The 11,205-nt window shown below is 42.7% G+C and overlaps 1 protein-coding gene across 2 annotated transcripts; it reads left to right on the top strand.

Moving 5' to 3' along the window:
- On the top strand, positions 1–10,006 carry FBXW2 (F-box and WD repeat domain containing 2). 2 transcript variants are annotated; one of them, XM_019513949.1, is made up of 7 exons: positions 1–34; positions 789–1,298; positions 2,881–3,075; positions 3,504–3,637; positions 4,616–4,702; positions 5,760–5,929; positions 7,404–10,006. In XM_019513949.1, exons 2-7 carry the CDS (start codon positions 809–811, stop codon positions 7,690–7,692), a joined length of 1,365 nt encoding a protein of 454 aa, XP_019369494.1. In that variant the 5' UTR covers positions 1–34; positions 789–808; the 3' UTR covers positions 7,693–10,006. The 2 variants fall into 2 exon arrangements, with proteins under 2 accessions (XP_019369494.1, XP_019369484.1); XM_019513939.1 differs by lacking the exon at positions 1–34 and having other exon boundaries at positions 703–1,298.
- Positions 10,007–11,205: the final 1,199 nt, after the last annotated feature.

Genomic DNA, 11,205 nt, shown 5'->3' on the forward strand with positions numbered 1-11,205 from the left:
CGCGGCCCGCCCCGCACTGCTCCGCCTGCCTGAGGTCGGTGCCCGGGGCCCGCTCCGGGGCAGCGGGCCGGGAGGGGAGCGCTCCGCGGGGCATGTGTGGGGCCGCGCACGGAGTGTCCGCGCCAGGGCCCCGGCGCCGGCTGGCTTGAACACGGCGCTGCTTGCCGGGCCCTTCCCCTGCGGTCACGGCGCTGGGGCTTCCGCAGGGCAGGGGCCCTGCAGCAGCATGCCAGCACCTGGGACAGGACGAGCCCTCGGCAGCACCCGGGCGGACTCCGTCCTCCTGTGTCCGGAGCGGTGCAGGGCCCCGTAACTTGGGGTGTTTCAGCCAGGCCTACTCTGGCCATCCCACCCTGTGCCCCAGCACCGCAGGGTTTTCCTCCCTCTTGTATGAGAGCAAGGGAGCGGCAGCGTGGATGTATTCACGAGCGCGCACCAACAACCTGCCTCTGGCACTGCCGCTCTGAGGAGTTCAGGGGTTGCGGTTCAGACGGTCGGTTTAGGCTTTAGACTTCGCGAGGCGGGACTAGCGTTCAGTGCTGCAACAACGCTAATGCTTCGTCTCCGATGATATGCGTGTTAAGTTGCGATGGCTGTCCTTTGTGAAACAGCCAATACATAATCTTCAAACGTGATGTTGCAGGTGTTGAATACTTAACAATATAGTTAACACAGTGACTCAAACAGTCGGTGTTGGGCTTGAGAGTACAGATAAACCAATAATTAAAGATGAGATGATGACATTTTCTTTTTGAATAGAACTAATACAATATTTTGATGTACCACAGGTAGATTTTTCCATAACCTTATGGAGAAAAAGGACTTTGAAGCATGGCTTGATAACATTTCTGTTGCATTTCTTTCTCTGACGGACTTGCAGAAAAATGAAACTCTGGATCACCTGATTAGCTTGAGTGGAGCAGTCCAGCTCAGGCACCTCTCCAATAACCTAGAGATCCTTCTCAAGAGGGACTTCCTCAAACTTCTTCCACTGGAACTCAGTTTTTATTTGCTAAAATGGCTCGATCCTCAGACCTTACTCACATGTTGCCTCGTCTCTAAGCAGTGGAATAAGGTTATAAGTGCCTGTACAGAGGTGTGGCAGACAGCTTGTAAGAATTTGGGCTGGCAGATAGATGACTCTGTTCAGGACCCTCTGCACTGGAAGAAGGTTTACTTGAAGGCTATTTTAAGGATGAAGCAACTGAAGGACCATGAAGCCTTTGAGACCTCCTCTTTAATTGGACATAGTGCCAGAGTATATGCACTTTACTATAAAGATGGACTTCTTTGTACAGGTAGGAACCTCTGGATATTTTATGATGCTTAAGTATTTTTCATTTTCCCCATCTTGCTGTTTACTTCATAGCAGTTATGATGTGCTTTATCAACTTAACACTGATAGTGTTGTTTTAAGTAAGTCGCTTAAAGGTATCCACAATGAACATGGAGGCATCTCTATGTTCACCAGTTCCTTCAGTAAATAAAAAGGAGCAAGGAGATTTAATGCCCTTGTAATTATGTTCAACAAGAGGGTAAAACTAACAGAACTCCATATAGTGCTTGGAAATGGCAACTGCATTCAGGAATACAAAAATGCTGTTTTGCCCCACAGAAAGGGAATGCTCTCCACATTCGAGTGCCTTGCTTAAGTTAACCACTTGGTGTCTATAACATACAGTCACCATAAAGGGGGCAGGGTGGAGGATGGTCTGTTTCACACAGTGGAACATGACAAACTGTTATGATGTGCATTATGTCTGTAGGCCAGTGCAGTCTTCTGTGTACCTTAAATGTCTGTCTGAAGGCTTATAAACTACTTACCGTGACTGCTTGCCTGTATCACTCCCTGGTGGTGCTGTCTGCCCCTTCCTTCATAAAGACTGCAGCCACAAAATGATGGAATTTAGCAAAAGCATCTCGGAATGTCAGGCTACATTTCTATAGAATGATCAGATACAATTCCTATTGTGTTTGTTCCTATATTAAATACATAAACTACAAGAGTGAAGAGTAAGGAGGTTAACATTTACTGCTAGGGCATGCAGCAAAGAAATTTTCCCAGCAACAATTCAGGAGCCCATCACTATAATTGTCACTTACTCTTTAATGTTATGAACCATAACAAGCGTGACACTAGTCAAATAAGTTGGGAGGACTGACCATACTCTGGGGTTTGATCAGTATATTAAAATTGCCACAGTAGCTTTGGTTCTCTTCTCTGGTCTAGTTTTCCACTTCCTTAGCCAGCAGGACTAAAACTGATGAAGAGGAGCACATTGTTTTCCTCTGAAGCAATTAGTGTTGAAAACAGGTGTAGTAGGCTTTGTTTGGCTCTCCAAAACAGGTGGGTCAGCAGACAGTGTAGGTTGGTTGTGAGGTATTTTTGGAGAAGACGGGGAGGGAATTGGAATTGGCAGGTGAAAAGGAAGGAGCTAAGCTAACTATCATTCCCATCTTCCCTTTCAAAGGGATTGGATGCCTCTGTCCTATCTGAAGTGGAACTAAAAGTCCTAGCTGCTTCAGAGTGCAACAAAGTCTGGGGCTTTCCAAAGCTGTGCCTGTTCAATCAGTCTATTCAATTCCAGAACATCCCTGTGCACTTCCGGAAGACATTGGCATATAGGAGGGTTTGCTCTCAACTGGGACAGGAGTTTCTGGAAGTTGTGTTAAAGAAGTGGATGTAGGATGCTGGGAGGCCAGGTACCTAGCACCCAAACTGAAAACAGAACACTTACTCTCCCATTTGGGCAAGGTAGAGCACCTACTTACTTGGTCAAAAACATGACATTTAAGATGTAACTGGGTGAAACCCAATATTATACTGGGGAAGAGATGCCAGTTCCATGCTGCCCCCTAGCCTGTTATTTCAAATTCTAGGTTCAGATGACTTGTCTGCAAAGCTGTGGGACGTGAGCACAGGGCAGTGCATATATGGCATCCAGACACACACTTGTGCTGCTGTGAAGTTTGATGAACAAAAGCTTGTGACAGGATCCTTTGATAACACAGTAGCCTGTTGGGAATGGAGCTCAGGGGCCAAGACGCAACACTTCAGAGGGCACACGGGTGCAGGTATGTCAAGCTCTCCAACTGAAGTCCACTAGTCAAATTAGGTTTGAAGCCAAGTTTTCACCTAGAGTCTTAGACCATTGCATACTGAGCCCTTTATTTCTGGTCTAAGCATGTTTATTCAGTATTTTGGATTGCTTTCCATCTTGGCTCTTTTGGGGTAAAACACTGCCAAAGTAGACTTGGAAGTAGGGATGCTGCTTTAGCACCTCTCCTTGGCAAAGTCAAGGCGTAGCCATGCTGGGCCATGGGCATGATGCACCTTGTGCTGTTCTAGCAAGATGACTAAATAGCTAGTGTCTAGTCCAGCAGTGGAAACCTAGCATGACAGGCAGCACATTCCACCATAAGCTCCATATGTCACAGCATGGAGTAGGTTCTGTGGAAGAGCCAGTATTTTTTTTTTTATATCAAATCCTTTTTGCTTGTAGTTTTTAGTGTGGATTACAATGATGAACTTGATATCCTGGTCAGTGGCTCGGCAGATTTCACTGTGAAAGTATGGGCCTTATCAACAGGAACGTGCCTGAATACACTTACTGGACACACAGAATGGGTCACAAAGGTAGGGTTGGATTGATTTTAACAGTATTTTGGAAAGCATTTGTGAAACAAGTTTGTTACATACCTGTACCGTGTCTCGAGCATTATGCTTTTATAGAGGTATGTGGACTGTTAGTAGCCCTGCAGAGAAGAGATAGCATAAGTTTGTGGGTTATGGTCCATCAAAGAACTCTGATATTATAAAATAACTGTTCAGCAGAAGAGGCACTTGCACAGCTATACTGGGACCTTCCCCCCACCTTCCCCTTAAACATGCAGTTCCTATTGCAGAGTGAATAGAATGATGCTATGTTTCAGGGTTTGGTACAAAGAACAAATGCAAGGTACTGAATCCAAGCCACTTCTAAGGTGTAAGTATAACAAAAGAGCCAGTGATCTTATTTAGTGCAGCTTTTCTGTGACTGGCACACCAAAAAAATAAAAAGGAAAATGAACACAATGCCCCCAAATGGGGATACAGAAATGCCAAACTCTGTCCTTTGCTGTTCAAGGGGTTTCTGGGCTGATGTCTAACATAAGTGGAATGTCTGGCACAGTGAGTTGTTAGCAGTGGGAACAGGAATAGTGTGGTGTTCAGTTTCTGTGTCTTGACTAATGGTACATACACCTACACTGCCGTCACAAAGGTTTCTGCTGTGCAGGGTAGATGCAAACTAGTTTTAAATCTAATTCTGCTGCCTGGCGTTGATAGAAGTCTAACTGCAGTAGCACAGAGCTCAGTCTAGGCTGACTTACGCTGCCAAGAAGTTAGTGCATTTCTACACTATGCTGCATTTACTGCTGTGACTGCAGTATGGGCATACCCTAAGTGTTCTTCTTTAAGAGCGCTTGCTCTCCAAAGCAACAAGTGACATACCAAGTAACTGAAAAACTGAAATATATACAAGAGAAATTTAAGACTAGATTTGGGTAGGTAATTTGCCATCAAAATACCTGTTGTATGAATTTTAGTCCCATTTAATTATTTTTTCAATTGTAGGTGGTTTTGCAGAAGTGCAAGGTCAAATCTCTCATGCATAGTCCAGGGGATTATATTCTTCTGAGTGCAGATAAATATGAAATCAAGGTATGTACTTTGTCTAAATGGATATCATGACAAATGGGCATAGAATGCTTTATACACCTAGGGCATCTACTGGAGCTGGTAAAGCACACTGACTTCCTTGTATACTCTGTATACTCTGCAAACACGTATACAAGACAAATGCCTCTAATGGCTGACAGATGTTTTTCTTCACACATTTGGACCAAAATAAACGACTAGTACTGGGATGGCTGGGCTTGCTTGAGTGGCAACCCTGGTGTGCAGCAATGCAAAAGAGCAAGCACAGGCAGTGGTTGCCCAGTGTCCCTACTCCCTCAAGCAAAGGACATATGCAAGCATTTATGGGAGGTGGAGGGCTCTAAGTAGTCTGAAGTTGCAGAGTGTTCATCTGCTTATTGGAACTACTACTGCAATACAAAATTAAATGGCTAAGCCAGATTTTTGATGAAAAACATGTTGTTGCTCATATTCACTTTATCTGAACACAAAGGGGCAATATAAATAAAATCCTCTGACATTAAAAAAACTTCAGCAAGACATACTGTATCAGTATTGCAGAGCAAGTCCCTCTGAAAATAAGAAAAATCTGAAATGACTTAGTTAATAACACTGTCCTGATGATCATGAGGATCCACTGTTAGCCAAAGAGCCACAACTTACCCATACCTCTGTTTGAATTGTGATAGCACACAGCACTTCAAAAGACAAATACTACAGTATTTGTACCATGCTTGACAGAGATAGATGACACCTGTGTTGCCATATTCCTGATGTCAGGAAAGACTGATTCAAGGCATTTGGTGAAATACAAATGCCACAGACTTTGATAACATTTTCTGTTAACTGAAGAGCCAACTGATCAGAGCCTCACGGTACTTTGTGCTGTCTAGTCAGGAGCTTTAGTTCCAGAGGAAAGTTCTGAAAATATGTATAACTAGTCTAAATTCACTAACTGTTCCTGGTTCAGAATGTCCACTTTATCAGTATGGGCCAAGTGATCCCTGCATTTGTGTTTGTGCAGCAACTCACAAGTTGTGTCCTTTGCAGTCTGACACACTGTTTTGTTTTTGATTTGTAGATTTGGCCTATTGGAAGGGAAATAAATTGCAAATGCTTAAAAACCCTGTCGGTGTCTGAAGATCGCAGCATTTCACTGCAGCCCCGACTGCACTTTGATGGCAAATACATCGTGTGCAGTTCAGCTCTAGGATTGTACCAGTGGGACTTTGCCAGCTATGATATTCTCAGGTAAAAGTTTCAGTTTGAGGCAAACATGTACATGAAGTTTAGTATTGAAAGATAACAAGCAAGAGTACCTGTATAGCTTTTGAGATCCACATAATACCTTATACATCAGCTACATAACTAACAACCCTCATGAAAGTTCTTCAAATGTGCACTTCTGGTTAAACTAGGATAAAAACTGCTAAGCTGAAGTTGGTATTGCTACATAAATGTATTGTTAGTTTTTGTCTTGGCACCAGGACTCTCTTACCCTTTCACACCTTGAATAGTTTTTCAACCTAAATCACTTACAGTTTAGTTGTGAAAAAAAGATTTGGTAGCTGACAAGTTCACATGGGAAAGAACAGTAGTACTTTGCTGGTTTGTAGCAACTCGCCTGGCCATATTAAGGAGTCTTTTAGTAGTATAAGAACATATAGATACTGTCCCCTTCTGCTGGCATTCCTGAACCTGAGACCTTATTGCAGGCCCCTAAGCATCCGTGGGATGATGTAGTAAGCTTCTGCCAGCTGTGGGTGGTGGTCAGGCAGCAGGGTAGGGTTTTATTTGGACCCTGTTCTCAACTGAATGTTCAGACCCAGAGCAGTGTCTGCAGCCAGGATCAAAGCTTCCCAAGAACAGGCCTTTGCTATAGGAATAACACTACCACCTATCAGCCAGAGGTTTAAGCCCCCAAAAGTGACTCGACCTTGAAGCATAGGGAGAACAGGGGCCTATTGGTTCAGTGTATATAATCTTGGGTGTTTAGTAACAAGTAAAGAGTAACTTTACTTTGAACCACCTGCCACTTTAGGTGGTTCATGTTGACACTCCAAACTAAACATTTGTTACAAATGAGCTGTATTTTTGCCCATGGCATTATGTTCTCAGGTTTGACTTTTGCAAGATAGCAATGTAATCATGCGATAAGTCTATGCTGTGCTTTTCTTCCTTATTTCAAATACAAGTACTCCGAGTAGTTTGTGCTCTTTAATCTGAACAACAGTTGAGCCATGGCAACTTCAGATTACATAATAGATTTTCTGGATGGATAGTAGACTTCCAGCAAGATGTAGTTTGGATTTATCCTAAGTTCTAAATTTGGACACTAATACTGTGCATCCACCTAGAAAATCAATGTGAGAACATAAGAAATGCCATACTGGGTCAGACCATTTTGTTTAGATCAGGGGTTGGCAGCCCACAGTCCATGGAACATTTGGATCCCACTAACAGATGTGTGACTTTGTCAGCATTTGGTGGTAGGTGATCTCCCTTGGACAGGGGAGACGAATGCCAGCTCCAGCATGGTCCTAGTACCTGCCTGCCTTGCTGTGACCTGGGATGGGTCATTCTGGCCCGTAGACAAAAAAGTTTGCCTACCCCTGCTTTAAAGGTTTTCATTCCCTTTTTTACACTTGTATGTTGGAAGTGCAGTTTCATGCAAGGCAGGCTTGCTAATGTACAATGAGATAAATACTTGTTTTTCCCTCCCCAGGGTTATCAAGCCTCCTGACTTTGCAAATGTGTCCTTGCTGGGCTTTGGAGAGATATTTGCCCTGCTGTTTGATAACAGCTACCTGTATATAATGGATTTGAGGACAGAAAAACTGATTAGCCGCTGGCCTCTGCCAGAATATCGAAAGTCAAAGAGAGGTTCCAGCTTCTTGGCTGGTGAAATCTCCTGGTTAAATGGACTAGATGGTCAAAATGACATGGGCCTGGTTTTTGCCACCAGTATGCCAGACCACAGTATTCATTTGGTATTATGGAAAGAACATGGCTGAAAAGATGGCATATGCCAGGATCTTCATGAATCCTTGAACTATCAGCAGTTTGTCCATGACAGAAGACTTTGCATGAACCAAAGTTGCACACCTAACGGTATCATCATGCAATGCACAATCATTTACCTTTTTATTTTTAGGGCATTTTTCAAGGGTTTTTTTGACATAATGCAACACAGCATGCTAGCAATATTCACCACTGAATTTTGTCTGTAGTCATGTTTAAGTATCTATATTTGAGCTCTGAAGTATAGGATGATAAAGGTTAAAAATCACTCAAATCTAATTGATCAGGTCTATAGTACTTGCTCTCAGACTTCTGCCCTATTTTTGGATAAAACAAAGGAGATGATGTTATCTTAGCACTCTAGTCTCGTGTATGCAGCAGCAAAGGCTGGTTGGCAGTGCACAATCACACAGTTCCCTCAAGTGAAACCAAAATGGCCCTTTGAATATTAGCTTCTTAGTTGCATTGACTTTTCCTTATCCGAGCTTTAAACCATGACTCCGTGGAATCAAGAAATGAGGTGGAGTTTTTTAAGCATTGTTAGATTACTTTTGGATGACAGCAGCAGCCTCTCCGAGGCTGTGTGGAGGTGATACTCCTATCCCTGGGTCAGACTGAGCCACCTTCTCAGTTATTATTTGACCTAATAGCTGCCAGATGTGAACTGGAGAATTTGTGACTGGTGTCTTGCACTTCTCTTGTTGAGGTCAAGTTGGGACAGAAGCAAACAGTCTTTCTGTGGACACTTAAGTTGATAGCACAATGTGAATAAAACCATCTTGCTGGTTTAATGTTTGTGCCATTGTACTACTATTGAATGAACATGCTGGGCAATGTCTTGGTCTTCTTTCAGAGACTGAGACATGGAATGCTTGCATAACTCTAGAAGTCCACCCTGCATGGCTTTATCAGCAATGCACTGTTAATGTTTTTCCACAGTCTGAGGGTCAGAGCACAATGTGCTCCAGGGATTTAGGGAAAAAAAACAACGGAAGGGAACAAGGCCACCCTTAACCCATAGGCTACTAAATTTGAACTCCTACACTGAGCAGATGGTATCCAAAAATTATCTTCCCTTGCAAAGTAATGGTCATATGCTAATAGGTATGGAACTACCTGTTCCAACTAGATTGGAAAGTGGGAGCCAAAACTGTGATACCATGGACATAAGCCCTTGAAAAAGGAGTGTTAAAACTTAAAGGGTAGAATTGGCAATTGTAGTCTGATATGACCAGCTTCACTAGACTTGACTAAGCTAGAGAGAAGATTAAGTAAATATTTAATAGCAGGCATCCATCACAAGTACTATCACTGAACCTGACTTGTATTTAAAAACTGTATCCATCACAACATGACTCACTTTAGAAGTGCATTTTTACATTTGAAAAATAAAGTTGCCCCCTAGTGTCTATTTTTACACAACTTCTAAATATAAGGTTGCTTGAAGATTGACTGTGTTCTTTATTTCAGACATTCAGTATTCCCCATTATCTTAACATGATGACCCCTCCCTACCCCAGGGTTGTGGACAAGGAATGAGCTACAGATTCTAGGAAGTATTCTTGTACAAAAACATCAGTGGACATTAGGCATTTAAGTTATCAAAGTGTTCCATAACTAAAAGATTCCTAAGGGGGGACACCAGAGATGCATCCAATGGATTGTTTTACAGGCAGCTTGCAACTGCCACTCAGGCTAGGAAAGTCTCCATTTAGTTTTTGGCTCAGTCACCTTTAGATAAGTGGCAGGGGAGGCAGAGTCAAACATATGTACAAGGAAAAGTCTGGGTATAGTTGAATTTTAAAAGGTTTGCCTGCCAGGTAGAGGGATTTATCATGCAGTTCAACTTGGAAGTAAAGCAGCAACAAAATAGAACTTACCCAGTTTACAACGAACAAGACCTGGTATCCAGCTCATGTCTGATTCTGGCAAATGAAAGAACAGTTCAAGTTGAAAGGATTCAAGATTGTGGAAAATTACGTGATAAGCAGTTAAGAGCCTCTGCTTTCTTCCAGCTAAGAACAGTCTTCACTCTGCTAACGTGAGCCTCCTCGCTTATCAGCCTTTATACCTGAAAAGCTTTTAAAAATCAACTTTCTCCTCTTAGGTAATTCAGAGCAGCTACGGGTGGCCACCCTGAAAGCCTGCCTTCTAACTTTCAGATTAGATCCCCCTCCACACCTTCATCCACAGCCTACTTTTTTATTGCTTATTCAGACAAAGTGAACTATTTTTAGTGTAACAAAACATAGCTACCAGCATTTGTATAAATGCTGCTGTTTACAAGAACATGGGCTTTGTTACTTTCACACTTCTCTTAATTTTTTACTCTATTTTGATATGAAAAATCAAATTTAGATATTTTTTTCCTCAGGTTTTTAAATGCAAACTAGGAATTATTTGCCAGCACAGATTTCAGTAGCTAAATTACTATAGTTATAATTCAACCCATCTGCTTGAAAATGTTTGGAAAGTTTACATGATAATCAGTTTATCCAAATTTATAACTGTTTACTGGAAACAAGTCCAGCTTTGGTGTTTCCAGAACAGCGTCCATTCCCTGTGCCTGATTTCAGCATCATCAACTGGCTGCCACTCTACTGCAAAGCATTTAAGTAAAAAGAAATGCCAGGTCTTGCAAGTGCATTGCTTTCTCTGCTTGCTTCCTCAGCTTCTGCGATCTGAGCCTTACTTGCAGAGTTCCTTCTTTTATTGCCAGGGTGGCTGCTATCTAAGCCTGGGTGTAGTAATCAAATGTAAGGGAACATTTGTCCATACTGAGCACCACAAGCTCCATCCATTTGCTCTTTATCCATCACAGATAGATAGTTGCAGATTTGTCATGATGGAGCTATAAGTGTTATGTCCCAATTCAGGACTTCAACAGCTGCAAGTGTATGGAGAAGACCAGGTCTGCCTCTTCCTCACTATACCAAGTGTCTTAGTATTTATCGCATTAGAGAACTCATTGAAATATTATTTACTATGGTTTCATATTTTATTGTATATTGTAAACAGTTACCACAAATTCAGTTCATGGTTAAAATGCATTTGCTTATACCTGGTATGTTCAGGGACTGTTCTGGCAGATCTGCATGGAAATCTTTACATGCAGTTATCTATTATCATGGTGGTTACTACCTGTCCCCTAGGGATCTGTCAACTTTTCTACCATAGCTCTAGTGTTGCCCTAAAAGACAGTTTGCAGTACCACATTGTTAACATTCAAGATTAAGGAGGAGCTGTATTTCCAGAGCGTCGTATCCCATATCAGCGATTCTCTGGGAAGCTTCTCTTGAAGCGGTACCCGGCAGTGGTAAACAAGGGCGATGTCCAAAGGAACGTTGACACTGTCAGTGTAGGCCCTCAGGACAGAGTGGACTGAAGTCTGAATCACCTTCCTTGGATTAACTATCATTTTCCTAGGGTTGAGGACATCTTTCCGGTCAGGCTCCCTGTGCATATGCTGCAGGATGTTCACTCCGGGCACAGCACCCCATGACGAA

Source organism: Gavialis gangeticus, unplaced genomic scaffold (genome assembly GCF_001723915.1).
Source record: "Gavialis gangeticus isolate Ggan-Ray unplaced genomic scaffold, GavGan_comp1, whole genome shotgun sequence".
Classification (NCBI taxonomy): Eukaryota; Metazoa; Chordata; order Crocodylia; family Gavialidae; genus Gavialis; species Gavialis gangeticus.

Excerpts from the sequence above, each read along its gene's own strand:
- FBXW2 (XM_019513949.1), top strand. The coding sequence starts at position 809 with ATGGAGAAAAAGGACTTTGAAGCATGGCTTGATAACATTTCTGTTGCA. Across the intron at positions 3,076-3,503 it reads CAGAGGGCACACGGGTGCAG|TTTTTAGTGTGGATTACAAT; the intron begins GTATGTCAAGCT and ends TTTTGCTTGTAG. Across the intron at positions 3,638-4,615 it reads ACACAGAATGGGTCACAAAG|GTGGTTTTGCAGAAGTGCAA; the intron begins GTAGGGTTGGAT and ends TTTCAATTGTAG.